The sequence below is a fragment of the Salvelinus fontinalis genome, chromosome 10 (genome assembly GCF_029448725.1).
Source record: "Salvelinus fontinalis isolate EN_2023a chromosome 10, ASM2944872v1, whole genome shotgun sequence".
Taxonomy (NCBI): domain Eukaryota; kingdom Metazoa; phylum Chordata; class Actinopteri; order Salmoniformes; family Salmonidae; genus Salvelinus; species Salvelinus fontinalis.
In genome coordinates, this window is record NC_074674.1 from 46,310,950 (window position 1) to 46,336,549 (window position 25,600).

At 42.6% G+C, this 25,600-nt stretch overlaps 1 protein-coding gene across 1 annotated transcript in view; it reads right to left on the reverse strand.

Annotated features, from left to right (window-relative positions):
- The window catches only part of rskrb (ribosomal protein S6 kinase related b), a 56,950-nt gene that overhangs the window by 11,370 nt on the left and 19,980 nt on the right, over positions 1–25,600 (reverse strand). The window contains exons 5-10 of the mRNA XM_055936893.1: positions 23,859–23,928; positions 21,168–21,275; positions 21,050–21,090; positions 19,819–19,846; positions 5,505–5,594; positions 1,624–1,712 (exon numbers count right to left, since the gene is read on the reverse strand). Of these exons, the coding sequence (XP_055792868.1) occupies positions 1,624–1,712; positions 5,505–5,594; positions 19,819–19,846; positions 21,050–21,090; positions 21,168–21,275; positions 23,859–23,928 (426 nt within the window). The remainder of the gene's footprint in view (positions 1–1,623; positions 1,713–5,504; positions 5,595–19,818; positions 19,847–21,049; positions 21,091–21,167; positions 21,276–23,858; positions 23,929–25,600) is intronic.

Genomic DNA, 25,600 nt, shown 5'->3' on the forward strand with positions numbered 1-25,600 from the left:
CGCCTCTTCACTGTTGACGTTGAGACTGGTGTTTTGTGGGTAATATTTAATGAAGCTGCCTGAAAAGACTACCTGAAAGTATAAATAATATAATACTATATATAAAACACAGTGAACGATAGTGTATGTGTATATATATGTATATACAGTTTAAGTCGGAAGTTTAAATCCACTTAGGTTGGAGTCATTAAAACTTGTTTTTTAACCACTCCACAAATTTCTTGTTAAAACAAACTATAGTTTTGGCAAGTCGGTTAGGACATCGACTTTGTGCATGACACAAGTAATATTTCCATAAATTGTTTACAGACAAATTATTTCAATTATAACTCACTGTAGTCAAGTCAGAAGTTTACATATACCTTAGCCAAATAATTTAAACTCAGTTCTTCACAATTCCTGACATTTAATCCTAGTAAAAATTCCCTGTCTTAGGTCAGTTAGGATCACCACTTTATTTTAAGAATGTGAAATGTCAGAATAATAGTAGAGAGAATTATTTATTTCAGCTTTTATTTCTTTCATCACATTCCCAGGGGGTCAGAAGTTTACATACACTCAATTAGTATTTGGTAGCATTGCCTTTAAATTGTTTAACTTGGGTCAAAATGTTTTGGGTAGCCTTCCACAAGCTTCCCACAATAAGTTGGGTGAATTTTGGCCGATTCTTCCTGACAGAGCTGGTGTAACTGAGTCAGGTTTGAGTCAGGTTTGTAGGCCTCCTTGCTCGCACACGCTTTTTCAGTTCAGCCCACAAATGTTCTATAGGATTGAAGTCAGGGCTTTGTGATGGCCACTCCAATACCTTGACTTTGTTGTCCTTAAGCCATTTTGCCACAACTTTGGAAGTATGCTTGGGGTCATTGTCCATTTGGAAGACCCATTTGCGACCAAGCTTTAACTTCCTGACTGATGTCTTTGTCCCCGTGTACAGTTGCAAACCGTAGTCTGGCTTTTTGTAATCGTGTTTTTGGAGCAGTGGCTTCTTCCTTACTGAGTGGCCTTTCAGGTTATGTCGATATAGGACTCGTTTCACTGTGGATATAGATACTTTTGTACCTGTTTCCTCCATCATCTTCACAAGGTCCTTTGCTGTTGTTCTGGGATTGATTTGCACTTTTCGCACCAAAGTACGTTCATCTCTAGGAGACAGAACGCGTCTCCTTCCTGAGCGGTATGACGGCTGCGTGGTCCCATGGTGTTTATACTTGCGTACTATTGTTTGTACAGATGAACGTGGTACCTTCAGGCGTTTGGAAATTGCTCCCAAGGATGAACCAGACTTGTGGAGGTCAACAATTTTTTTCCCATGACGTCAAGCAAAGAGGCACTGGGTTTGAAGGTAGGACTTGAAATACATTCACAGGTACACCTCCAATTGACTCAAATTATGTAAATGAGCCTAAACTTCCGACTTCAACTGTATATAAGAGAGAGAGAGATGAGGGGGAAGGGGGTGTAACACACCAACCATGTGTCTTTTTCCTCAACGTGTCATTTGACTCAGTGTGTCTAAATACAATACACTGAGTTTTGTTGGTTTATTACTATACACTGTAAATAACCAGGCTCTGCCACACACACACAGACATTTACATAACGCCAGATAGTGTAGTGACTCACCTTCCCAGTGACCAATGAGAAGAGGAGGATTCCCAGCGACCACCAATCAGCTGCGTGGCTGTAGGGTCCCCCACTCAGAACTTCAGGGGCTGGAGAAACACACACACACACACACACACACACACACACAGCAGAGCATGTCTGTCACACACTGTATATTTCACTGTGTGTGTGTGTGTGTGTGTGTGTGTGTGTGTGTGTAGACTGTGTATCAAATCAAATTGTATCGGTCACATATTTTTTGCAGATTGTTTTTTTGCAGTTATTGTGGGTGTAGTGAAATGCTTGTGTTAATGGAATTATAATAATGGAATTAAGTACTATATAAATATTAGGACGATTCATTTCGGAGCGGCATTGACTAAAATACAGTAGAATAGAATACAGTATATACATATGAGATGAGTAAAGCAGTATGTAAACATTATTAAAGTGACCAGTGTTCCAGTATTAAAGAGACCAGTGTTCCAGTATTAAGGTGACCAGTGTTCCAGTATTAAAGAGACCAGTGTTCCAGTATTAAAGAGACCAGTGTTCCAGTATTAAGGTGACCAGTGTTCCAGTATTAAAGAGACCAGTGTTCCATTAATAAAGAGACCAGTGTTCCAGTATTAAGGTGACCAGTGTTCCAGTATTAAAGAGACCAGTGTGCCAGTATTAAAGAGACCAGTGTTCCAGTATTAAAGTGACTAGTGTTCCAGTATTAAAGTGACTAGTGTTCCAGTATTAAAGTGACATGTGTTCCAGTATTAAAGTGACCAGTGTTCCAGTATTAAAGAGACCAGTGTTCCAGTATTAAGGTGACCAGTGTTCCAGTATTAAGGTGACCAGTGTTCCAGTATTAAAGAGACCAGTGTTCCAGTATTAAAGAGACCAGTGTTCCAGTATTAAAGAGACCAGTGTTCCAGTATTAAAGAGACCAGTGTTCCAGTATTAAGGTGACCAGAGTTCCAGTATTAAGGTGACCAGTGTTCCAGTATTAAAGAGACCAGTGTTCCAGTATTAAGGTGACCAGTGTTCCAGTATTAAAGAGACCAGTGTTCCAGTATTAAAGAGACCAGTGTTCCAGTATTAAAGAGACCAGTGTTCCAGTATTAAAGAGACCAGTGTTCCAGTATTAAAGAGACCAGTGTTCCAGTATTAAAGAGACCAGTGTTCCAGTATTAAGGTGACCAGTGTTCCAGTATTAAAGAGACCAGTGTTCCAGTATTAAGGTGACCAGTGTTCCAGTATTAAAGAGACCAGTGTTCCAGTATTAAAGTGACCAGTGTTCCAGTATTAAAGAGACCAGTGTTCCAGTATTAAAGAGACCAGTGTTCCAGTATTAAGGTGACCAGTGTTCCATTATTAAAGAGACCAGTGTTCCAGTATTAAGGTGACCAGTGTTCCAGTATTAAAGAGACCAGTGTTCCAGTATTAAAGTGACCAGTGTTCCATTATTAAAGAGACCAGTGTTCCAGTATTAAAGAGACCAGTGTTCCAGTATTAAAGAGACCAGTGTTCCAGTATTAAGGTGACCAGTGTTCCTGTATTAAGGTGACCAGTGTTCCAGTATTAAAGAAGTGACCAGTGTTCCAGTATTAAGGTGACCAGTGTTCCAGTATTAAGGTGACCAGTGTTCCATTATTAAGGTGACCAGTGTTCCATTATTAAAGTGACCAGTGTTCCATTATTAAAGTGACCAGTGTTCCAGTATTAAAGAAGAGACCAGTGTTCCAGTATTAAAGAAGTGACCAGTGTTCCAGTATTAAGGTGACCAGTGTTCCAGTATTAAAGTGACCAGTGTTCCAGTATTAAAGTGACCAGTGTTCCAGTATTAAGGTGACCAGTGTTCCAGTATTAAGGTGACCAGTGTTCCAGTATTAAAGAGACCAGTGTTCCAGTATTAAGGCGACCAGTGTTCCAGTATTAAAGAGACCAGTGTTCCATTATTAAGGTGACCAGTGTTCCAGTATTAAGGTGACCAGTGTTCCAGTATTAAGGTGACCAGTGTTCCAGTATTAAAGAAGTGACCAGTGTTCCAGTATTAAAGAAGTGACCAGTGTTCCAGTATTAAAGTGACCAGTGTTCCAGTATTAAAAAAGTGACCAGTGTTCCAGTGTTAAGGTGACCAGTGTTCCATTATTAAGGTGACATGTGTTCCAGTATTAAGGTGACCAGTGTTCCAGTATTAAAGAGACCAGTGTTCCAGTATTAAGGTGACATGTGTTCCAGTATTAAGGTGACCAGTGTTCCATCATTAAAGAGACCAGTGTTCCAGTATTAAAGTGACCAGTGTTCCAGTATTAAGGTGACCAGTGTTCCAGTATTAAAGAGACCAGTGTTCCAGTATTAAAGAGACCAGTGTTCCAGTATTAAAGAGACCAGTGTTCCAGTATTAAAGAGACCAGTGTTCCAGTATTAAAGAGACCAGTGTTCCAGTATTAAGGTGACCAGTGTTCCAGTATTAAAGAGACCAGTGTTCCAGTATTAAAGAGACCAGTGTTCCAGTATTAAAGAGACCAGTGTTCCAGTATTAAAGAGACCAGTGTTCCAGTATTAAAGTGACCAGTGTTCCAGTATTAAAGTGACCAGTGTTCCAGTATTAAAGAGACCAGGATACGTGTTATTTGGCCATTGGCCCAGTTGTACTGCAAGGTCTTCTGATTGGTTAACCCCAGGCTAGGATGAGGACAGGGGACTTCTGATTGGTTAACCCCAGGCTAGGATGAGGACAGGGGACTTCTGATTGGTTAACCCCAGGCTAGGATGAGTACAGGGGACTTCTGATTGGTTAACCCCAGGCTAGGATGAGGACAGGGGACTTCTGATTGGTTAACCCCAGGCTAGGATGAGTACAGGGGACTTCTGATTGGTTAACCCCAGGCTAGGATGAGAACAGGGGACTTCTGATTGGTTAACCCCAGGCTAGGATGAGTACAGGGGACTTCTGATTGGTTAACCCCAGGCTAGGATGAGTACAGGGGACTTCTGATTGGTTAACCCCAGGCTAGGATGAGTACAGGGGACTTCTGATTGGTTAACCCCAGGCTAGGATGAGGACAGGGGACTTCTGATTGGTTAACCCCAGGCTAGGATGAGTACAGGGGACTTCTGATTGGTTAACCCCAGGCTAGGATGAGTACAGGGGACTTCTGATTGGTTAACCCCAGGCTAGGATGAGGACAGGGGACTTCTGATTGGTTAACCCCAGGCTAGGATGAGTACAGGGGACTTCTGATTGGTTAACCCCAGGCTAGGATGAGTACAGGGGACTTCTGATTGGTTAACCCCAGGCTAGGATGAGGACAGGGGACTTCTGATTGGTTAACCCCAGGCTAGGATGAGGACAGGGGACTTCTGATTGGTTAACCCCAGGCTAGGATGAGGACAGGGGACTTCTGATTGGTTAACCCCAGGCTAGGATGAGTACAGGGGACTTCTGATTGGTTAACCCCAGGCTAGGATGAGGACAGGGGACTTCTGATTGGTTAACCCCAGGCTAGGATGAGGACAGGGGACTTCTGATTGGTTAACCCCAGGCTAGGATGAGGACAGGGGACTTCTGATTGGTTAACCCCAGGCTAGGATGAGTACAGGGGACTTCTGATTGGTTAACCCCAGGCTAGGATGAGGACAGGGGAGACTGAACATCTGAACATCTACCTCCCAGCATAACATCTTGATTTGTCCTTCTCAAATAAACACATTTTTCTCACCCTGATCTGCTATGAAGTTTGCATAGATAAGCAGCCTCTATGGTGCAGGGTTGAGTAACCGGTTTCTCAATGTGTGTGTGTGTGTGTGTGTGTGTGTGTGTGTGTGTGTGTGTGTGTGTGTGTGTGTGTGTGTGTGTGTGTGTGTGTGTGTGTGTGTGTGTATGTGTGTGCTCATGTGCTCACCCATGTACTGGATGGTCCCACAGATAGTGAAGGCTCTTCCTCCTCTCTCCAGACGACGAGACAAACCAAAGTCAGCCAGACGGAGGTGGCCTAGAATAAACCATTATTACTGTTATTACTGGAATAAACCATTATTACTGTTATTACTGGAATAAACCATTATTACTGTTATCATTACTGGAATAAACCATTATTAATGTTATCATTACTGGAATAAACCATTATTACTGTTATCATCACTGGAATAAACCATTATTACTGTTATCATTACTGTAATAAACCACTATTAATGTTATCATTACTGGAATAAACCACTATTACTGTTATCATTACTGGAATAAACCACTATTACTGTTATCATTACTGGAATAAACCATTATTACTGTTATCATTACTGGAATAAACCACTATTACTGTTATCATTACTGGAATAAACCACTATTACTGTTATCATTACTGGAATAAACCACTATTACTGGTATCATTACTGTTATCATTACTAGAATAAACCACTATTACTGTTATCATTACTGGAATAAACCATTATTACTGTTATCATTACTGGAATAAACCATTATTACTGTTATCATTACTGGAATAAACCACTATTACTGTTATCATTACTGGAATAAACCACTATTACTGTTATCATTACTGGAATAAACCATTATTACTGTTATCATTACTGGAATAAACCATTATTACTGTTATCATTACTGGAATAAACCACTATTACTGTTATCATTACTGGAATAAACCACTATTACTGTTATCATTACTGGAATAAACCATTATTACTGTTATCATTACTGGAATAAACCACTATTACTGTTATCATTACTGGAATAAACCACTATTACTGTTATCATTACTGGAATAAACCATTATTACTGTTATCATTACTGGAATAAACCACTATTACTGTTATCATTACTGGAATAAACCACTATTACTGTTATCATTACTGGAATAAACCATTATTACTGTTATTATTACTGGAATAAACCATTATTACTGTTATCATTACTGTTATCATTACTAGAATAAACCATTATTACTGTTATCATTACTGGAATAAACCATTATTACTGTTATCATTACTGGAATAAACCACTATTAATGTTATCATTACTGGAATAAACCACAATTACTGTTATCATTACTGGAATAAAGCACTATTACTGGTATCATTACCGTTATCATTACTAGAATAAACCATTATTACTGTTTTCATTACTGGAATAAACCATTATTACTGTTATCATTACTGGAATAAACCACTATTACTGTTATCATTACTGGAATAAACCACTATTACTGTTATCATTACTGGAATAAACCATTATTACTGGTATCATTACTGGAATAAACCACTATTACTGGAATAAACCATTATTACTGTTATCATTACTGGAATAAACCACTATTACTGTTATCATTACTGGAATAAACCATTACTACTGTTATCATTACTGGAATAAACACCTATTACTGTTATCATTACTGGAATAAACCATTACTACTGTTATCATTACTGGAATAAACCACTATTACTGTTATCATTACTGGAATAAACCACAATTACTGTTATCATTACTGGAATAAAGCACTATTACTGGTATCATTACCGTTATCATTACTAGAATAAACCATTATTACTGTTTTCATTACTGGAATAAACCATTATTACTGTTATCATTACTGGAATAAACCACTATTACTGTTATCATTACTGGAATAAACCACTATTACTGTTATCATTACTGGAATAAACCATTATTACTGGTATCATTACTGGAATAAACCACTATTACTGGAATAAACCATTATTACTGTTATCATTACTGGAATAAACCACTATTACTGTTATCATTACTGGAATAAACCATTACTACTGTTATCATTACTGGAATAAACACCTATTACTGTTATCATTACTGGAATAAACCATTACTACTGTTATCATTACTGGAATAAACCACTATTACTGTTATCATTACTGGAATAAACCACTATTACTGTTATCATTACTGGAATAAACCATTATTACTGTTATCATTACTGGAATAAACCACTATTACTGTTATCATTACTGGAATAAACCATTATTACTGGTATCATTACTGTTATCATTACTAGAATAAACCATTACTACTGTTATCATTACTGGAATAAACCATTACTACTGTTATCATTACTGGAATAAACCACTATTACTGTTATCATTACTGGAATAAACCACTATTACTGTTATCATTACTGGAATAAACCATTATTGCTGTTATCATTACTGGAATAAACCACTATTACTGTTATCATTACTGGAATAAACCAGTATTACTGTTATCATTACTGGAATAAACCATTATTACTGTTACCATTACTGGAATAAACCATTATTACTGTTATCATTACTGGAATAAACCACTATTACTGTTATCATTACTGGAATAAACCATTATTACTGTTATCATTACTGGAATAAACCACTATTACTGTTATCATTACTGGAATAAACACCTATTACTGTTATCATTACTGGAATAAACCACTATTACTGGAATAAACCACTATTACTGTTATCATTACTGGAATAAACCACTATTAATGTTATCATTACTGGAATATACCATTTTTATTATCATTATGATTGTCACTATCAGTTATTCCTGCCTACTGCTCTACACAGGGACATCTCTCTATTCGTCTTCCTCTGTTCCATACTGCGTAGCTACTGTTCACCACAGGGACATCTCTCTATTCGTCTTCCTCTGTTCCATACTGCGTAGCTACTGCTCACCACAGGGACATCTCTCTATTCGTCTTCCTCTATACTGCGTAGCTACTGCTCACCACAGGGACATCTCTCTATTCGTCTTCCTCTATACTGCGTAGCTACTGTTCACCACAGGGACATCTCTCTCTTCGTCTTCCTCTATACTGCGTAGCTACTGTTCACCACAGGGACATCTCTCTATTCGTCTTCCTCTGTTCCATACTGCGTAGCTACTGTTCACCACAGGGACATCTCTCTCTTCGTCTTCCTCTATACTGCGTAGCTACTGTTCACCACAGGGACATCTCTCTATTCGTCTTCCTCCATACTGTGTAGCTACTGTTCACCACAGGGACATCTCTCTCTTCGTCTTCCTCTGTTCCATACTGCGTAGCTACTGTTCACCACAGGGACATCTCTCTCTTCGTCTTCCTCTATACTGCGTAGCTACTGTTCACCACAGGGACATCTCTCTCTTCGTCTTCCTCTATACTGCGTAGCTACTGTTCACCACAGGGACATCTCTCTCTTCGTCTTCCTCTATACTGCGTAGCTACTGTTCACCACAGGGACATCTCTCTATTCGTCTTCCTCTGTTCCATACTGCGTAGCTACTGCTCACCACAGGGACATCTCTCTCTTCGTCTTCCTCTATACTGCGTAGGTACTGTTCACCACAGGGACATCTCTCTATTCGTCTTCCTCTGTTCCATACTGCGTAGCTACTGCTCACCACAGGGACATCTCTCTCTTCGTCTTCCTCTATACTGCGTAGCTACTGTTCACCACAGGGACATCTCTCTCTTCGTCTTCCTCTGTTCCATACTGCGTAGCTACTGCTCACCACAGGGACATCTCTCTCTTCGTCTTCCTCTGTTCCATACTGCGTAGCTACTGTAACCCACAGGGACATCTCTCTATTCGTCTTCCTCTGTTCCATACTGCGTAGCTACTGTAACCCACAGGGACATCTCTCTATTCGTCTTCCTCTGTTCCATACTGCGTAGCTACTGCTCACCACAGGGACATCTCTCTCTTCGTCTTCCTCTATACTGCGTAGCTACTGTTCACCACAGGGACATCTCTCTATTCGTCTTCCTCTGTTCCATACTGCGTAGCTACTGTAACCCACAGGGACATCTCTCTATTCGTCTTCCTCTGTTCCATACTGCGTAGCTACTGTAACCCACAGGGACATCTCTCTCTTCATCTTCCTCTATACTGCGTAGCTACTGTTCACCACAGGGACATCTCTCTATTCGTCTTCCTCTGTTCCATACTGCGTAGCTACTGTAACCCACAGGGACATCTCTCTATTCGTCTTCCTCTGTTCCATACTGCGTAGCTACTGCTCACCACAGGGACATCTCTCTCTTCGTCTTCCTCTATACTGCGTAGCTACTGCTCACCACAGGGACATCTCTCTCTTCGTCTTCCTCTATACTGCGTAGCTACTGTTCACCACAGGGACATCTCTCTCTTCGTCTTCCTCTGTTCCATACTGCGTAGCTACTGTTCACCACAGGGACATCTCTCTATTCGTCTTCCTCTGTTCCATACTGCGTAGCTACTGTTCACCACAGGGACATCTCTCTCTTCGTCTTCCTCTATACTGCGTAGCTACTGCTCACCACAGGGACATCTCTCTCTTCGTCTTCCTCTATACTGCGTAGCTACTGTTCACCACAGGGACATCTCTCTATTCGTCTTCCTCTGTTCCATACTGCGTAGCTACTGCTCACCACAGGAACATCTCTCTCTTCGTCTTCCTCTATACTGCGTAGCTACTGTTCACCACAGGGACATCTCTCTCTTCGTCTTCCTCTATACTGCGTAGCTACTGTTCACCACAGGGACATCTCTCTCTTCGTCTTCCTCTGTTCCATACTGCGTAGCTACTGTTCACCACAGGGACATCTCTCTCTTCGTCTTCCTCTATACTGCGTAGCTACTGCTCACCACAGGGACATGGAATCACAGCATTTCAGCGTGATCTCTGTGTAGTGACAGCTGTGCTCCAGAACGTTGTGTTCTACAATGTGTTCTAATGTAGAACGTTGTGTTCTACAATGTGTTCTAATGTAGAATGTTCTGTTCTACAATGTGTTCTAATGTAGAATGGTGTGTTCTACAATGTGTTCTAATGTAGAATGGTGTGTTCTACAATGTGTTCTAATGTAGAATGGTGTGTTCTACAATATATTCTAATGTAGAATGTTGTGTTCTACAATGTGTTCTAATGTAGAACGTTGTGTTCTACAATATGTTCTAATGTAGAATGTTGTGTTCTACAATGTGTTCTAATGTAGAACGTTGTGTTCTACAATGTGTTCTAATGTAGAATGTTGTCTCGTGTTGCCATACCTCCAAAAATTACATCGTTATCACGCCTCGCTTGGAGGTCTGGAGAATTTTGTATTGGGAGAAATGGTTTGAAATGGTCCACAAGATTTGGATTGGATGTTACATTTGAAGAACCCTCCCCCCACACGCCCGTAGAAGGGCAGCTGTTTGTTATGTGCCACACTGTCTTCCATCCAGGAAGTTGTTGATGCCGAGGCTAGTTTCAAGTGTGGCCGACAGTCTGCGATTTATATTTATTGAAATTAAAAGTGTATTACGTTGGTAAACGCCACAAAAAGTTTCCCCCCCCCATGTCTCCATTGTCCACATGGCAGCTGGCTGTGCTTTGCTACCACCGAACATATCGTGAAGATTGCCCATTATTTTGTTTTTGTAAGGACACAAAATGGAGGCAGTGGGAGAACCTATTCAAGTAAGTAAATAACATGTTTCAAATATTTTATTTAAACTATATATTATTAGCTAGTTAGAAAGCAGGCTAACTGAGCTGCAAGCTAACTTCACACTTTATATTAGCTAGCGATCTTGATGTAATCTTTACAAATTAAAAACAGTCTCCAAATGCATGTGCAGGTAACAGCCATGGAAGAGGGTGACATTGCATCTCCAGCTGTCAGTAAAGGGAGAGGCGACTGGACATGACAGGTCATATTGAGGGAGGACTTTATGGGAGGACATTATGAGAGGACATTAAAGGGAGGACAGTATGAGAGGACATTAAAGGGAGGACAGTATGAGAGGACATTAAAGGGAGGACAGTATGAGAGGACATTAAAGGGAGGACAGTATGAGAGGACATTATGGCAGGACATTAAAGGGAGGATAGTATGGGAGGACATTATGGGAGGACATTATGGCAGGACATTAAAGGGAGGATAGTATGGGAGGACATTATGGGAGGACATTATGGCAGGACATTAAAGGGAGGATAGTATGGGAGGACATTAAAAGGGAGGACAGTATGTAAATATTATCCAGTTCCAGTCCCTAGAGGGGAAACGTTGAGGACAGAGAGATAATAGCAACATAATATTCAGTGCTGTCTAATGAGTAGAACGCAGCCTGTTTCTATGTGATGTTTTATGTCCTCAGATACAGACAGCTGTGAAACTCTGTCTGCAGATCAAGAGGTCCTAATGAATGTCCCAGGAGTCTAAGGGTACCTTCCTACAGTCCCTTCAGAATGTACTCACACCACCTGACTTTTTCCACATTTGTTGTGTTACAGCCTGAATTTAAAATGGATTAAATAGAGATGTTGTGTCACTGGCCTACACACAATACCCCATAATGTTAAAGTGGAATTATGTTTCAAGAAATGTTTACAAACTAATAAAAAAATGAAAGCTTTGTTCTAACAAGTCTAAATAAGTTCCGGAGTATTCAACCCCTTTGTTCTAACAAGTCTAAATGAGTTCCGGAGTATTCAACCCCTTTGTTCTAACAAGTCTAAATGAGTTCCGGAGTATTCAACCCCTTTGTTCTAACAAGTCTAAATAAGTTCCGGAGTATTCAACCCCTTTGTTCTAACAAGTCTAAATGAGTTCCGGAGTATTCAACCCCTTTGTTCTAACAAGTCTAAATGAGTTCCGGAGTATTCAACCCCTTTGTTCTAACAAGTCTAAATGAGTTCCGGAGTATTCAACCCCTTTGTTCTAACAAGTCTAAATGAGTTCCGGAGTATTCAACCTCTTTGTTCTAACAAGTCTAAATGAGTTCCGGAGTATTCAACCCCTTTGTTCTAACAAGTCTAAATAAGTTCCGGAGTATTCAACCCCTTTGTTCTAACAAGTCTAAATGAGTTCCGGAGTATTCAACCCCTTTGTTCTAACAAGTCTAAATGAGTTCCGGAGTATTCAACCCCTTTGTTCTAACAAGTCTAAATGAGTTCCGGAGTATTCAACCCCTTTGTTCTAACAAGTCTAAATGAGTTCCGGAGTATTCAACCCCTTTGTTCTAACAAGTCTAAATGAGTTCCGGAGTATTCAACCCCTTTGTTCTAACAAGTCTAAATAAGTTCCGGAGTATTCAACCCCTTTGTTCTAACAAGTCTAAATGAGTTCCGGAGTATTCAACCCCTTTGTTCTAACAAGTCTAAATAAGTTCCGGAGTATTCAACCCCTTTGTTCTAACAAGTCTAAATAAGTTCCGGAGTATTCAACCCCTTTGTTCTAACAAGTCTAAATAAGTTCCGGAGTATTCAACCCCTTTGTTCTAACAAGTCTAAATAAGTTCCGGCGTATTCAACCCCTTTGTTCTAACAAGTCTAAATAAGTTCCGGAGTATTCAACCCCTTTGTTCTAACAAGTCTAAATGAGTTCCGGAGTATTCAACCCCTTTGTTCTAACAAGTCTAAATAAGTTCCGGAGTATTCAACCCCTTTGTTCTAACAAGTCTAAATAAGTTCCGGAGTATTCAACCCCTTTGTTCTAACAAGTCTAAATAAGTTCCGGCGTATTCAACCCCTTTGTTCTAACAAGTCTAAATAAGTTCCGGAGTATTCAACCCCTTTGTTCTAACAAGTCTAAATGAGTTCCGGAGTATTCAACCCCTTTGTTCTAACAAGTCTAAATAAGTTCCGGAGTATTCAACCCCTTTGTTCTAACAAGTCTAAATGAGTTCCGGAGTATTCAACCCCTTTGTTCTAACAAGTCTAAATAAGTTCCGGAGTATTCAACCCCTTTGTTCTAACAAGTCTAAATATGTTCCGGAGTATTCAACCCCTTTGTTCTAACAAGTCTAAATAAGTTCCGGAGTATTCAACCCCTTTGTTCTAACAAGTCTAAATAAGTTCCGGAGTATTCAACCTCTTTGATATATCAAGTCTAAATAAGTTGACTGGTTTCTAAACTGCTAATAGTTCGCCTAATTTCAGTTGATGTGACAAAACAAGCAGGAATAGTGTAGAGAATCATTGTACCATCTAAACTGCTGTGAAAACTGTATTTTCCATAACCTATTTTCCATAACCTATTTTCCATAACCAAAAATACATAGTATTTTCCAGAACCAAAAATACATAGTATTTTCCAGAACCAAAAATACATAGTATTTTCCAGAACCAAAAATACATAGTATTTTCCAGAACCAAAAATACATAGTATTTTCCAGAACCAAAAATACATAGTATTTTCCAGAACCAAAAATACAGTATTTTCCAGAACCAAAAACACAGTATTTTCCAGAACCAAAAACACATAGTATTTTCCAGAACAAAATATACAGTATTTTCAACTGTTTGAAGCTGGTGTACAAAACTGAAAGTAAAAGAAACTTAGGAACGAGAAGCATAGAAATAGCACACACAGAACAGATCTACCGCTTCTTAGATTTGCTTTCAACGAGAATGGCAGATCTATAACACCCATTTCTATTTGAATTTGGTCAGGTTGCCCTAAAAGTGACATATTGTATCTTTAACAAGTCCTAATTAGTTGCATGGAGTCACTCTGTGTGCAATAATAGTATTTAACATGATTTTTGAATGACTACCCCATCTCTGTACCCCACACATACAATTATCTGTAAGGTCCCTCAGTCGAACAGTGCATTTCAAACACAGATTCAACCACAAAGACCAGGGAGGTTTTCCAATGCCTCATAAAGAAGGGAGGGCACCTATTAGTAGATGGGTCAACAACAAAAAAACAGACATTGTATATCCCTTTGAACAACTTATTAATTACACTTCGGATGGTGTATCAATACACCCAGTCACTACAAAGATACAGGCGTCCTACCTAACTTAGTTGCCGGAGAGGAAAGAAAACGCTCAGGGATTTCACCATGAGGCCAATGGGGACTTTAAATCAGTTATAGTTTAACTGCTGTGATAGGAGAACACTGAGTAGTTACATTGTAGTGACTCCATAATATTAACCTAAATGACAGAGTGAAAAGAAGGAAGCCTGTACAGAATTCAAACATTCCAAAACATGCATTCTGTTAAAAAAATCCAACACAGCACATCACTGAGGACCACTCTTCATATTTTCAAGCATAGTGGTGGCTGCTTTAGGTTATGGGTATGCTTGGGCGGCAGATAGCCTAGTGGTTAGAGCGTTGGGCCAGTAACCGAAAGATTGCTAGGTGGAATCCCTGAGCTGACAAGGTAAAAATCTGTTGTTCTGCCCCTGAGCAAGGCAGTTAACCCATTGTTTTCCGGGCGCCGAAGACGTGGATGTCGATTAAGGTAGCCCCTCGCACCTCTCTGATTCAGAGGGGTTGGGTTAAATGCGGAAGACACATTTCAGTTAAATGCATTCAGTTGTACAAGGTATCCCCCTTTCCTTTGCTTGCCATCGTTAAGGACTGGGGAGTTTTTCAGGATGAAAAATAAATGGAATGGAGCTAAGCACAGACAACATCCTGTAGGAAAACTTGGTTGTCTACTTTCCACCAGACACTGGGAGAGGAATTCACCTTTCAGCAGGACAATAACCTAAAACACAAGGCCAAACCCTAGAGGAAAACCTGGTTCAGTCTGCTTTCCACCAGACACTGGGAGAGGAATTCACCTTTCAGCAGGACAATAACCTAAAACACAAGGCCAAATATACACTGGAGAAGACGTTGAATGTCTCTGAGTGTCCTAGTTACAGTTTGACTTAAAATCGGCTTGAAGATCTATGGCAAGACTTGAAAATGGCTGTCTAGCAATGATCAACAACCAACTAGACAAACCGTCAGCTGAGTCTTGTCCTAGAGCAAAACAACTGACATGTACACATCTCACATTTACACAGACACATCATATTCGTACGTAGCCCAAACTGTTCGGATGCTACAGACAGAAGTTGGCAGATCGGCTGTAGCGACTTCAGACGAGCCCCAAGACGCTTGTGGGGAAAAAAACAGAGAAACACCATCGTGTTCGTGAAAGTCTCATTCCCATAGAGGTGAGAAAAACAATTTTCTGGACGTCTCGTGGTCTGACAAACACCCCTCTAGCTCTGTGACCTTTCACCTCAGATGTCTCCTGGTCTGACAAACACCCCTCTAGCTCTGTCACCTTTCACCACAGATGTCTCATGGTCCTGGTAAACACCACTCTAGTTCTGTCACCTTTCACCACAGATGTCTCATGGTCCTGGTAAACACCACTCTAGCTCTGTCACCTTTCACCTCAGATGTCTCGTGGTCTGACAAACACCCCTCTAGTTCTGTCACCTTTCACCTCAGATGTCTCCTGGTCTGACTAACACCCCTCTAGCTCTGTGACCTTTCACCTCAGATGTCTCCTGGTCTGACAAACACCCCTCTAGCTCTGTCACCTTTCACCACAGATGTCTCCTGGTCTGACAAACACCCCTCTAGCTCTGTGACCTTTCACCTCAGATGTCTCCTGGTCTGACAAACACCCCTCTAGCTCTGTCACCTTTCACCACAGATGTCTCATGGTCCTGGTAAACACCCCTCTAGCTGTGTCACCTTTCACCACAGATGTCTCATGGTCCTGGTAAACACCCCTCTAGCTGTGTCACCTTTCACCACAGATGTCTCATGGTCCTGGTAAACACCCCTCTAGCTCTGTGACCTTTCACCTCAGATGCGGAAGTGCGACACAGGTGGATGTGGTGGATTGAGACACATCCAATGAGAAAGAAACAGATTTCCCTCTAGCTTAAAACAGACAGATTTTTATGGACATGTTTGTATTATGCTAATTAGGGGCGCGGACATCGACCTTAGGAGGTTAAAGGGAAATGTTTTAAAACACAGCTTCATATTCATCATCTCCAACATATGTGAAAATTGAGCGTTTCAACGTTTTGATAAAAAGGTATGAATCGTGTAATTTTAACCAATTACGAGTAAGCATTGCCGACTAATTGTCTTCTAATTGGTTGATGCTGTCATTGGACACTTTGAAATATGAAAAAAAAGTGTAGATTTTTTGAGTGAAGTGTTTAAAGTTGTTTTAATTGTTAAACTATTATTCAAGATGAACTAGTGTCAATGTCGATTGATAACAGATTACAATCCTACAATACAATAAAGAGGGGAAGGGGTTCTGTCTGTCACGTGTCTGTGTTTCTGTGGTGTATTGTCCAATTAGCATGTCCTTTATGTCTGGTTGTGGTGTATTGTCCAATTAGCATGTCCTTTATCTCTGGTTGTGGTGTATTGTCCAATTAGCATGTCCTTTATGTCTGGTTGTGGTGTATTGTCCAATTAGCATGTCCTTTATCTCTGGTTGTGGTGTATTGTCCAATTAGCATGTCCTTTATCTCTGGTTGTGGTGTATTGTCCAATTAGCATGTCCTTTTTGTCTGGTTGTGGTGTATTGTCCAATTAGCATGTCCTTTATGTCTGGTTGTGGTGTATTGTCCAATTAGCATGTCCTTTATGTCTGGTTGTGTTGTATTGTCCAATTAGCATGTCCTTTATGTCTGGTTGTGTTGTATTGTCCAATTAGCATGTCCTTTATGTCTGGTTGTGGTGTATTGTCCAATTAGCATGTCCTTTATGTCTGGTTGTGTTGTATTGTCCAATTAGCATGTCCTTTATGTCTGGTTGTGTTGTATTGTCTAATTAGCATGTCCTTTATGTCTGGTTGTGAAATCTCTAATCTGTTTAATTTGATTGTCACTCTCTCTCCAGATATCAGCTATGTGAATCCATTTAGCAGCTTATCATATGGCATTCATTACTGGCCTTATGTGCATCTGTAGCAGAGAATAGCTAAACTCACACTTTCTCAAAAATAATTTGTTCTTAGTTAAATAAAAGGTAAAATAAATCAGTGACAAGGATCAACGAGTTGTGCATTCCAAGATGCCGTACAGTGCCGTTATTTGCCCGTTAGCGGCCCGCCCGTTAGCGGCCCGCCCGTTTGCGGCCCGCCCGTTTGCGGCCCGCCCGTTTGCGGCCCGCCCGTTTGCGGCCCGCCCGTTAGCGGCCCGCCCGTTTGTGGCCCGCCCGTTTGTGGCCCGCCCGTTAGCGGCCCGCCCGTTAGCTTGCTATTCTCCTTCAATCACTCTCATCAACGAGCTGTTTTCATTCCCAGGACTGCCGCTGACCGGATGGTTTTTGTTTGTCGTGCCGTTCTCGGTAAACCCTAGACCCTGTCGTGTTTGTCGTGCCGTTCTCGGTAAACCCTAGACCCTGTCGTGTTTGTCTCACCATTCTCGGTAAACCCTAGACCCTGTCGTGTTTGTCGTGCCGTTCTCGGTAAACCCTAGACCCTGTCGTGTTTGTCGTGCCGTTTTCGGTAAACCCTAGACCCTGTCGTGTTTGTCGTGCCGTTCTCGGTAAACCCTAGACCCTGTCGTGTTTGTCGTGCCGTTCTCGGTAAACCCTAGACCCTGTCGTGTTTGTCTCACCGTTCTCGGTAAACCCTAGACCCTGTCGTGTTTGTCGTGCCATTCTCGGTAAACCCTAGACCCTGTCGTGTTTGTCGTGCCATTCTCGGTAAACCCTAGACCCTGTCGTGTTTGTCGTGCCATTCTCGGTAAACCCTAGACCCTGTCGTGTTTGTCGTGCCGTTCTCGGTAAACCCTAGACCCTGTCGTGTTTGTCGTGCCGTTCTCGGTAAACCCTAGACCCTGTCGTGTTTGTCGTGCCATTCTCTGTAAACCCTAGACCCTGTCGTGTTTGTCGTGCCATTCTCGGTAAACCCTAAACCCTGTCGTGTTTGTCGTGCCATTCTCTGTAAACCCTAGACCCTGTCGTGTTTGTCGTGCCATTCTCGGTAAACCCTAGACCCTGTCGTGTTTGTCTCACCGTTCTCGGTAAACCCTAGACCCTGTCGTGTTTGTCTCACCGTTCTCGGTAAACCCTAGACCCTGTCGTGTTTGTCGTGCCATTCTCGGTAAACCCTAGACCCTGTCGTGTTTGTCGTGCCGTTCTCGGTAAACCCTAGACCCTGTCGTGTTTGTCGTGCCATTCTCGGTAAACCCTAGACCCTGTCGTGTTTGTCGTGCCGTTCTCGGTAAACCCTAGACCCTGTCGTGTTTGTCGTGCCTTTCTCGGTAAACCCTAGACCCTGTCGTGTTTGTCGTGCCGTTCTCGGTAAACCCTAGACCCTGTCGTGTTTGTCGTGCCGTTCTCGGTAAACCCTAGACCCTGTCGTGTTTGTCGTGCCGTTCTCGGTAAACCCTAGACCCTGTCGTGTTTGTCGTGCCGTTCTCGGTAAACCCTAGACCCTGTCGTGTTTGTCGTGCCGTTCTCGGTAAACCCTAGACCCTGTCATGTTTGTCGTGCCGTTCTCGGTAAACCCTAGACCCTGTCGTGTTTGTCGTGCCGTTCTCGGTAAACCCTAGACCCTGTCGTGGGTAAAAAGCCAAGAAGGCCGTTTCTGAGATACTGGATCCTGCGCGCCTGGCGCCGACGATCATACCACGCTCAGTCTCTTAGGTCACTAGTTCTGTCCATGCTAACGTTCAATGGAACAGTAACTGAATGTCTTGATGCCTGTCTGTAGGAGCGATCCATTGTGGTGAATGGGACGGTGTATGTACCTAATAAACTGTCCAATGGACCAGTAACTGAATGTCTTGATGCCTGTCTGTAGGAGCGATCCATTGTGGTGAATGGGACGGTGTACCTAATAAACTGTCCAATGGACCAGTGACTGAATGTCTTGATGCCTGTCTGTAGGAGCGATCCATTGTGGTGAATGGGACGGTGTACCTAATAAACTGTCCGATGGACCAGTAACTGAATGTCTTGATGCCTGTCTGCCTGCTTTATATAACAAGCCACGACCACGTAACTCCCTGTCTGTAGGAGCTAACCATTTTCCTGTATAGGGTGGTGTACCTAATAAACTGTCCACTGAGTGTATTTTCTCAATTTAAAAATTATACCAGAAGAACGTATGCGGTAAACCATATACCAGAATGATGTACAGGTCTTTTAAGTGCTGACATACTATAGCAGATTGGGCCTTTACTCCTGGATGGTAAGACTCAATGGAGGTGCTGACATACTATAGCAGATTGGGCCTTTACTCCTGGATGGTAAGACTCAATGGAGGTGCTGACATACTATAGCAGATTGGGCCTTTACTCCTGGATGGTAAGACTCAATGGAGGTGCTGACATACTATAGCAGATTGGGCCTTTACTCCTGGATGGTAAGACTCAATGGAGGATCTCTCTCTGACACACACAGAGAGACACAGACACACACAGAGCGAGACACAGACACACACACACAGGGTGAGTTTACCTTGATCTGTGAGCAGAATGTTCTCCATCTACAGCAGAACACACAGTGGTCACATGTTTAGATGTTGCTATGGTTACATCACATCCAAACACACAGAGAGATGTCAAACTGTAGTGGGGATGTTTTCTATATTATGTACATGACAGATATCAACTGACAGATGTATCATTAGCAAAAGATGTAAACATGTCATGTATGAATGGGTCGCTGGTGTCTGAGTAAAACATTTATACAAACATTATATATTTATTTATTTTACAATTAAAACAATACTTTCTTATTAAAGTATGAACTTAAACCAGGTAAAAAGTGTGTAAAAATGATAATGAATTTACATGAGACAACCTGGTTCTCTTTGGGTCCCGAGGCAGTTGAGAACCACGGATGTACAGTGTATATTATATGTACAGTGTATATTATTATATATTTATTATTATTATTATATAATATACACTGAACAAAAATATAAACGCAACATGAAACAATTTTACTGAGTTACAGTTCATATAAGGAAAATCTGTCAATTTAAATTAATTAATTAGGCCCTAATCTATGGATTTCACATGACTGGGCAGGGGCACAGCCATGGGTGGGTCTGGGAGGGCATAGGCCCACCTACTAGGGAGCCAGGCCCAGCCAATCAGAATTAGATTTTCACCAAAAAAGGGCTTTATTACAGACAGAAATACTCCTCAATTTCATGGTGGCTGGTCTCAGACGATCCCAAAAGTTGAAGAAGCCGGATGTGGAGGTCCTGGGTTGGCGTGGTTACACGTGGTCTGCGGTTGTGAGGCCGGTTGAACGTACTGACAAATTCTCTAAAACAATGTTCGAGGCGGCTTATGGCAGAAAACAGCTCTGGTGGACATTCCTACATCAAGCATGCCAATTGCAAGCCGAGACATCTGTGGCATTGTGTCGTGTGACTAAACTGCACATTTTAGAGTGACCTTTTATTGCCCCCAGCACAAGGTGCACCTGTGTAATAATCATGCCATTTAATCAGCTTCTTGATATGCAACACCTGTCAGGTGGATGGATTATCTAGGTAAAGGAGAAATGCTCACTAACAGGGATGTAAACAAAATATGTGCACAAACATTTAGATAAAAAAATATTTTGTGCGTCTGGAAACATTCTGGAATCTCTTATTTGATTTACATGTTGCGTTTTTATTTTTGTTGGTTGACGAATGGAACAGCTCTGATGTCATGTCCTTTCTAGCTCTTACCTTCACGTCTCTGTGGATGATCCCAACGTCATGGAGGAACCCTGAGGAGACAAACAACAGAGTCAGCATCTGTCTAGTGTGTGTGTGTGTGTGTGTGTATGTGTAAGTGCGTACTCACCGAGAGCGCAGCCTAATTCTGCAGCAAACACCCTGACAGCGTCCTCGCTGAACTGGCCAATCATCACCCAGTATGTATACAGGTCCCCGGTACTGCAGTAGTCACACACTAGAGAGACGCACACAGTATGAGAGAGCATCAACATGTTAGGCTGAAACACAGTGGGGGGTGAGGAGAGGGGGAGAGGAGGGAGGATCTGGGTCACATTCAGACTCAGAGGGGGGAGGAACGGGTGAGAGAGATCGTCAACGTGTTAGGCTGAAACACAGTGGGGGGGGAGGAGAGGTGGAGAGGAGATGAGAGGAGGGAGGATCTAGGTCACATTCTGACTCAGAGGGGGGAGGAAGGGGTGAGGAGAGGGGGATAGAAGGGGGGAAAGAGGAGTGATGGGGTCAGAATGGGGGCAAATGGCACTCCATAGGGCTCTGGTCTATAGTAGTGCACTTTATAGGGCTCTGGTCTATAGTAGTGCACTTTATAGGGCTCTGGTCTATAGTAGTGCACTTTATAGGGCTCTGGTCTATAGTAGTGCACTTTATAGGGCTCTGGTCTATAGTAGTCCACTTCATAGTGTCATTTGGGACGTGGTCTGTCTAACAGCACGAGACCTAGAGAGGAACAGGATGTGACCTAGAGAGGAACAGGATGTGACCTAGAGAGGAACAGGATGTGACCTAGAGAGGAACAGGATGTGACCTAGAGAGGAACAGGATGAGACCTAGAGAGGAACAGGATGAGACCTAGAGAGGAACAGGATGAGACCTAGAGAGGAACAGGATGAGACCTAGAGAGGAACAGGATGAGACCAAGAAAGGAACAGGATGAGACCTAGAGAGGAACAGGATGAGACCTAGAGAGGAACAGGATGAGACCTAGAGAGGAACAGGATGTGACCTAGAGAGGAACAGGATGAGACCTAGAGAGGCACTGGATGAGACCTAGAGAGGGACAGGATGAGACCTAGAGAGGAACAGGATGAGACCTAGAGAGGAACATGATGAGACCTAGAGAGGAACAGGATGAGACCTAGAGAGGAACAGGATGTGACCTAGAGAGGAACAGGATGAGACCTAGAGAGGAACAGGATGAGACCTAGAGAGGAACAGGATGTGACCTAGAGAGGAACAGGATGAGACCTAGAGAGGAACAGGATGTGACCTAGAGAGGAACAGGATGTGACCTAGAGAGGAACAGGATGAGACCTAGAGAGGAACAGGATGAGACCTAGAGAGGAACAGGATGAGACCTAGAGAGGAACAGGATGAGACCTAGAGAGGAACAGGATGAGACCTAGAGAGGAACAGGATGAGACCTAGAGAGGAACAGGATGTAACCTAGAGAGGAACAGGATGAGACCTAGAGAGGAACTGGATGAGACCTAGAGAGGAACCAGACAGGAGCATCAACGTGTCCAAGCAACGGTTTTTCAGGTGAAGGGTTAAATGTTGGGACGGACTCCAGGTGAGGGATTAGAGCTGGGCTAGGGGATCCCAGGTGAGGGATTAGAGCTGGGCTAGGGGACTCCAGGTGAGGGATTAGAGCTGGGCTAGGGGACTCCAGGTGAGGGATTAGAGCTGGGCTAGGGGATCCCAGGTGAGGGATTAGAGCTGGGCTAGGGGATCCCAGGTGAGGTCTGTTATTGGTGGGGAGTGAGGAGTAAGTTCAGGTTCCTGTGTGAGATGTCTCTGTGTCTGGGTAGGGACAGTGAGATAATGAGGATAAGGGCAGAGGGGCAGTGGGACAGTGGGATAATGAGGATAAGGGCATTAAGGGCAGTGGGATAATGAGGATAAGGGCATTAAGGGCAGTGGGACAGTGGGATAATGAGGATAAGGGCAGTGGGACAGTGGGATAATGAGGTTAAGGGCATTAAGGGCAGTGGGACAGTGAGATAATGAGGTTAAGGGCATAGGGACAGTGGGATAATGAGGATAAGGGCATTAAGGGCTGTGGGACAGTGGGATAATGAGGTTTGTGGCAGAGGGACAGTGGGATAATGAGGTTAAGGGCAGAGGGACAGTGGGATAATGAGGTTAGGGGCATTAAGGACAGTGGGACAGTGGGATAATGAGGTTAAGGGCAGAGGGACAGTGGGATAATGAGGTTAAGGGCATTAAGGGCAGTGGGACAGTGAGATAATGAGGTTAAGGGCAGAGGGACAGTGGGATAATGAGGATAAGGGCATTAAGGGCAGTGGGACAGTGGGATAATGAGGTTAAGGGCATTAAGGGCAGTGGGATAATGAGATAATGAGGTTAAGGGCAGAGGGACAGTGGGATAATGAGGTTAAGGGCATTAAGGGCAGTGGGACAGTGGGATAATGAGGTTAAGGGCAGTGGGACAGTGGGTTGTAGGGTCTAGGGTGTTTCTATGTGACTAATGTCGAGGTGTATCTGAGTAAGGACACAGTGAGGTTGGTTTTAGGGGGCATGAGGGTTCTATAGGGGTTCAGGTCTGCTTCCTGTATGAGATGTCTCTGTGTCTGGGTAGGACAGTGAGATAATGAGGATAACGGCAGTGGGACAGTGGGATAATGAGGTTAAGGGCAGAGGGGCAGTGGGTTGTAGGGTCTAGGGTGTTTCTATGTGACTAATGTCGAGGTGTATTTGAGTAAGGACACAGTGAGGTTGGTTTTAGGGGACATGAGGGTTTTATAGGGGTTCAGGTCTGGAGGCTTCCTGTATGACTCACTAATGTAGAGGTGTCTCTGTGTCTGCCAGCAGTCCTGAAGGTCGTGGACGAACGGGTGACGCACCTGACGCTGAGGACAAAGGTCACAGGTCAGCCTAAGAGTCATCTCGGGGAAGTAAAATTCTCGCGAAAGTTTGTCATTTCCTGTTTTACTTCTGGGGGAGGAAACGCTGCTGACAACTGTGATTACCGTTGTGATTACCGTTGTGTGAAGGGAGGAAGCAAAGCTTCCCTCTCAAAAGGAATGTCTTGGTCAAACCGTCTCCTATTTTCACCCGTGTTTATCATGCCCAAAAAGCTAAAAAAATATCATGAATTTTTAAGATGTAGCCAATTTTGACTTTGTGGCTGTGGAATCTAGTGGAAAGTGTTTATCATCCACACGGGGTTGAAATACAGGCCCCAGTTTAAGCACCTCCTTTCACCAATACTGACTCGTCCAAACAAATCTATGACGAAAACCCGAACCCAACTGCTGACGCTCGTAATCACGTACTTCTACTCGAGCCTTGACACGTCGAGTTACTTTGTACATGTAGGTAGAGTGACTATGTATAGATAATAAACAGAGAGTGACAGCAGTGTACATGTAGGTAGGGGTGAAGTGACTATGTATAGATAATAAACAGTGAGTAGCAGCAGTATAACAGTGTGTATAGCTAGTCACGACCCTGTCTAAACCACTATAACAGTGTGTATAGCTAGTCACGACCCTGTCTAAACCACTATAACAGTGTGTATAGCTAGTCACGACCCTGTCTAAACCACTATAACAGTGTGTATAGCTAGTCACGACCCTGTCTAACCCACTATAACAGTGTGTATAGCTAGTCACGACCCTGTCTAAACCACTATAACAGTGTGTATAGCTAGTCACGACCCTGTCTAAACCACTATAACAGTGTGTATAGCTAGTCACGACCCTGTCTAAACCACTATAACAGTGTGTATAGCTAGTCACGACCCTGTCTAAACCACTATAACAGTGTGTATAGCTAGTCACGACCCTGTCTAACCCACTATAACAGTGTGTATAGCTAGTCACGACCCTGTCTAAACCACTATAACAGTGTGTATAGCTAGTCACGACCCTGTCTAAACCACTATAACAGTGTGTATAGCTAGTCACGACCCTGTCTAAACCACTATAACAGTGTGTATAGCTAGTCACGACCCTGTCTAAACCACTATAACAGTGTGTATAGCTAGTCACGACCCTGTCTAACCCACTATAACAGTGTGTATAGCTAGTCACGACCCTGTCTAACCCACTATAACAGTGTGTATAGCTAGTCACGACCCTGTCTAAACCACTATAACAGTGTGTATAGCTAGTCACGACCCTGTCTAACCCACTATAACAGTGTGTATAGCTAGTCACGACCCTGTCTAAACCACTATAACAGTGTGTATAGCTAGTCACGACCCTGTCTAAACCACTATAACAGTGTGTATAGCTAGTCACGACCCTGTCTAAACCACTATAACAGTGTGTATAGCTAGTCACGACCCTGTCTAACCCACTATAACAGTGTGTATAGCTAGTCACGACCCTGTCTAAACCCCTATAACAGTGTGTATAGCTAGTCACGACCCTGTCTAAACCACTATAACAGTGTGTATAGCTAGTCACGACCCACGACCCTGTCTAAACCACTATAACAGTGTGTATAGCTAGTCACGACCCTGTCTAACCCACTATAACAGTGTGTATAGCTAGTCACGACCCTGTCTAACCCACT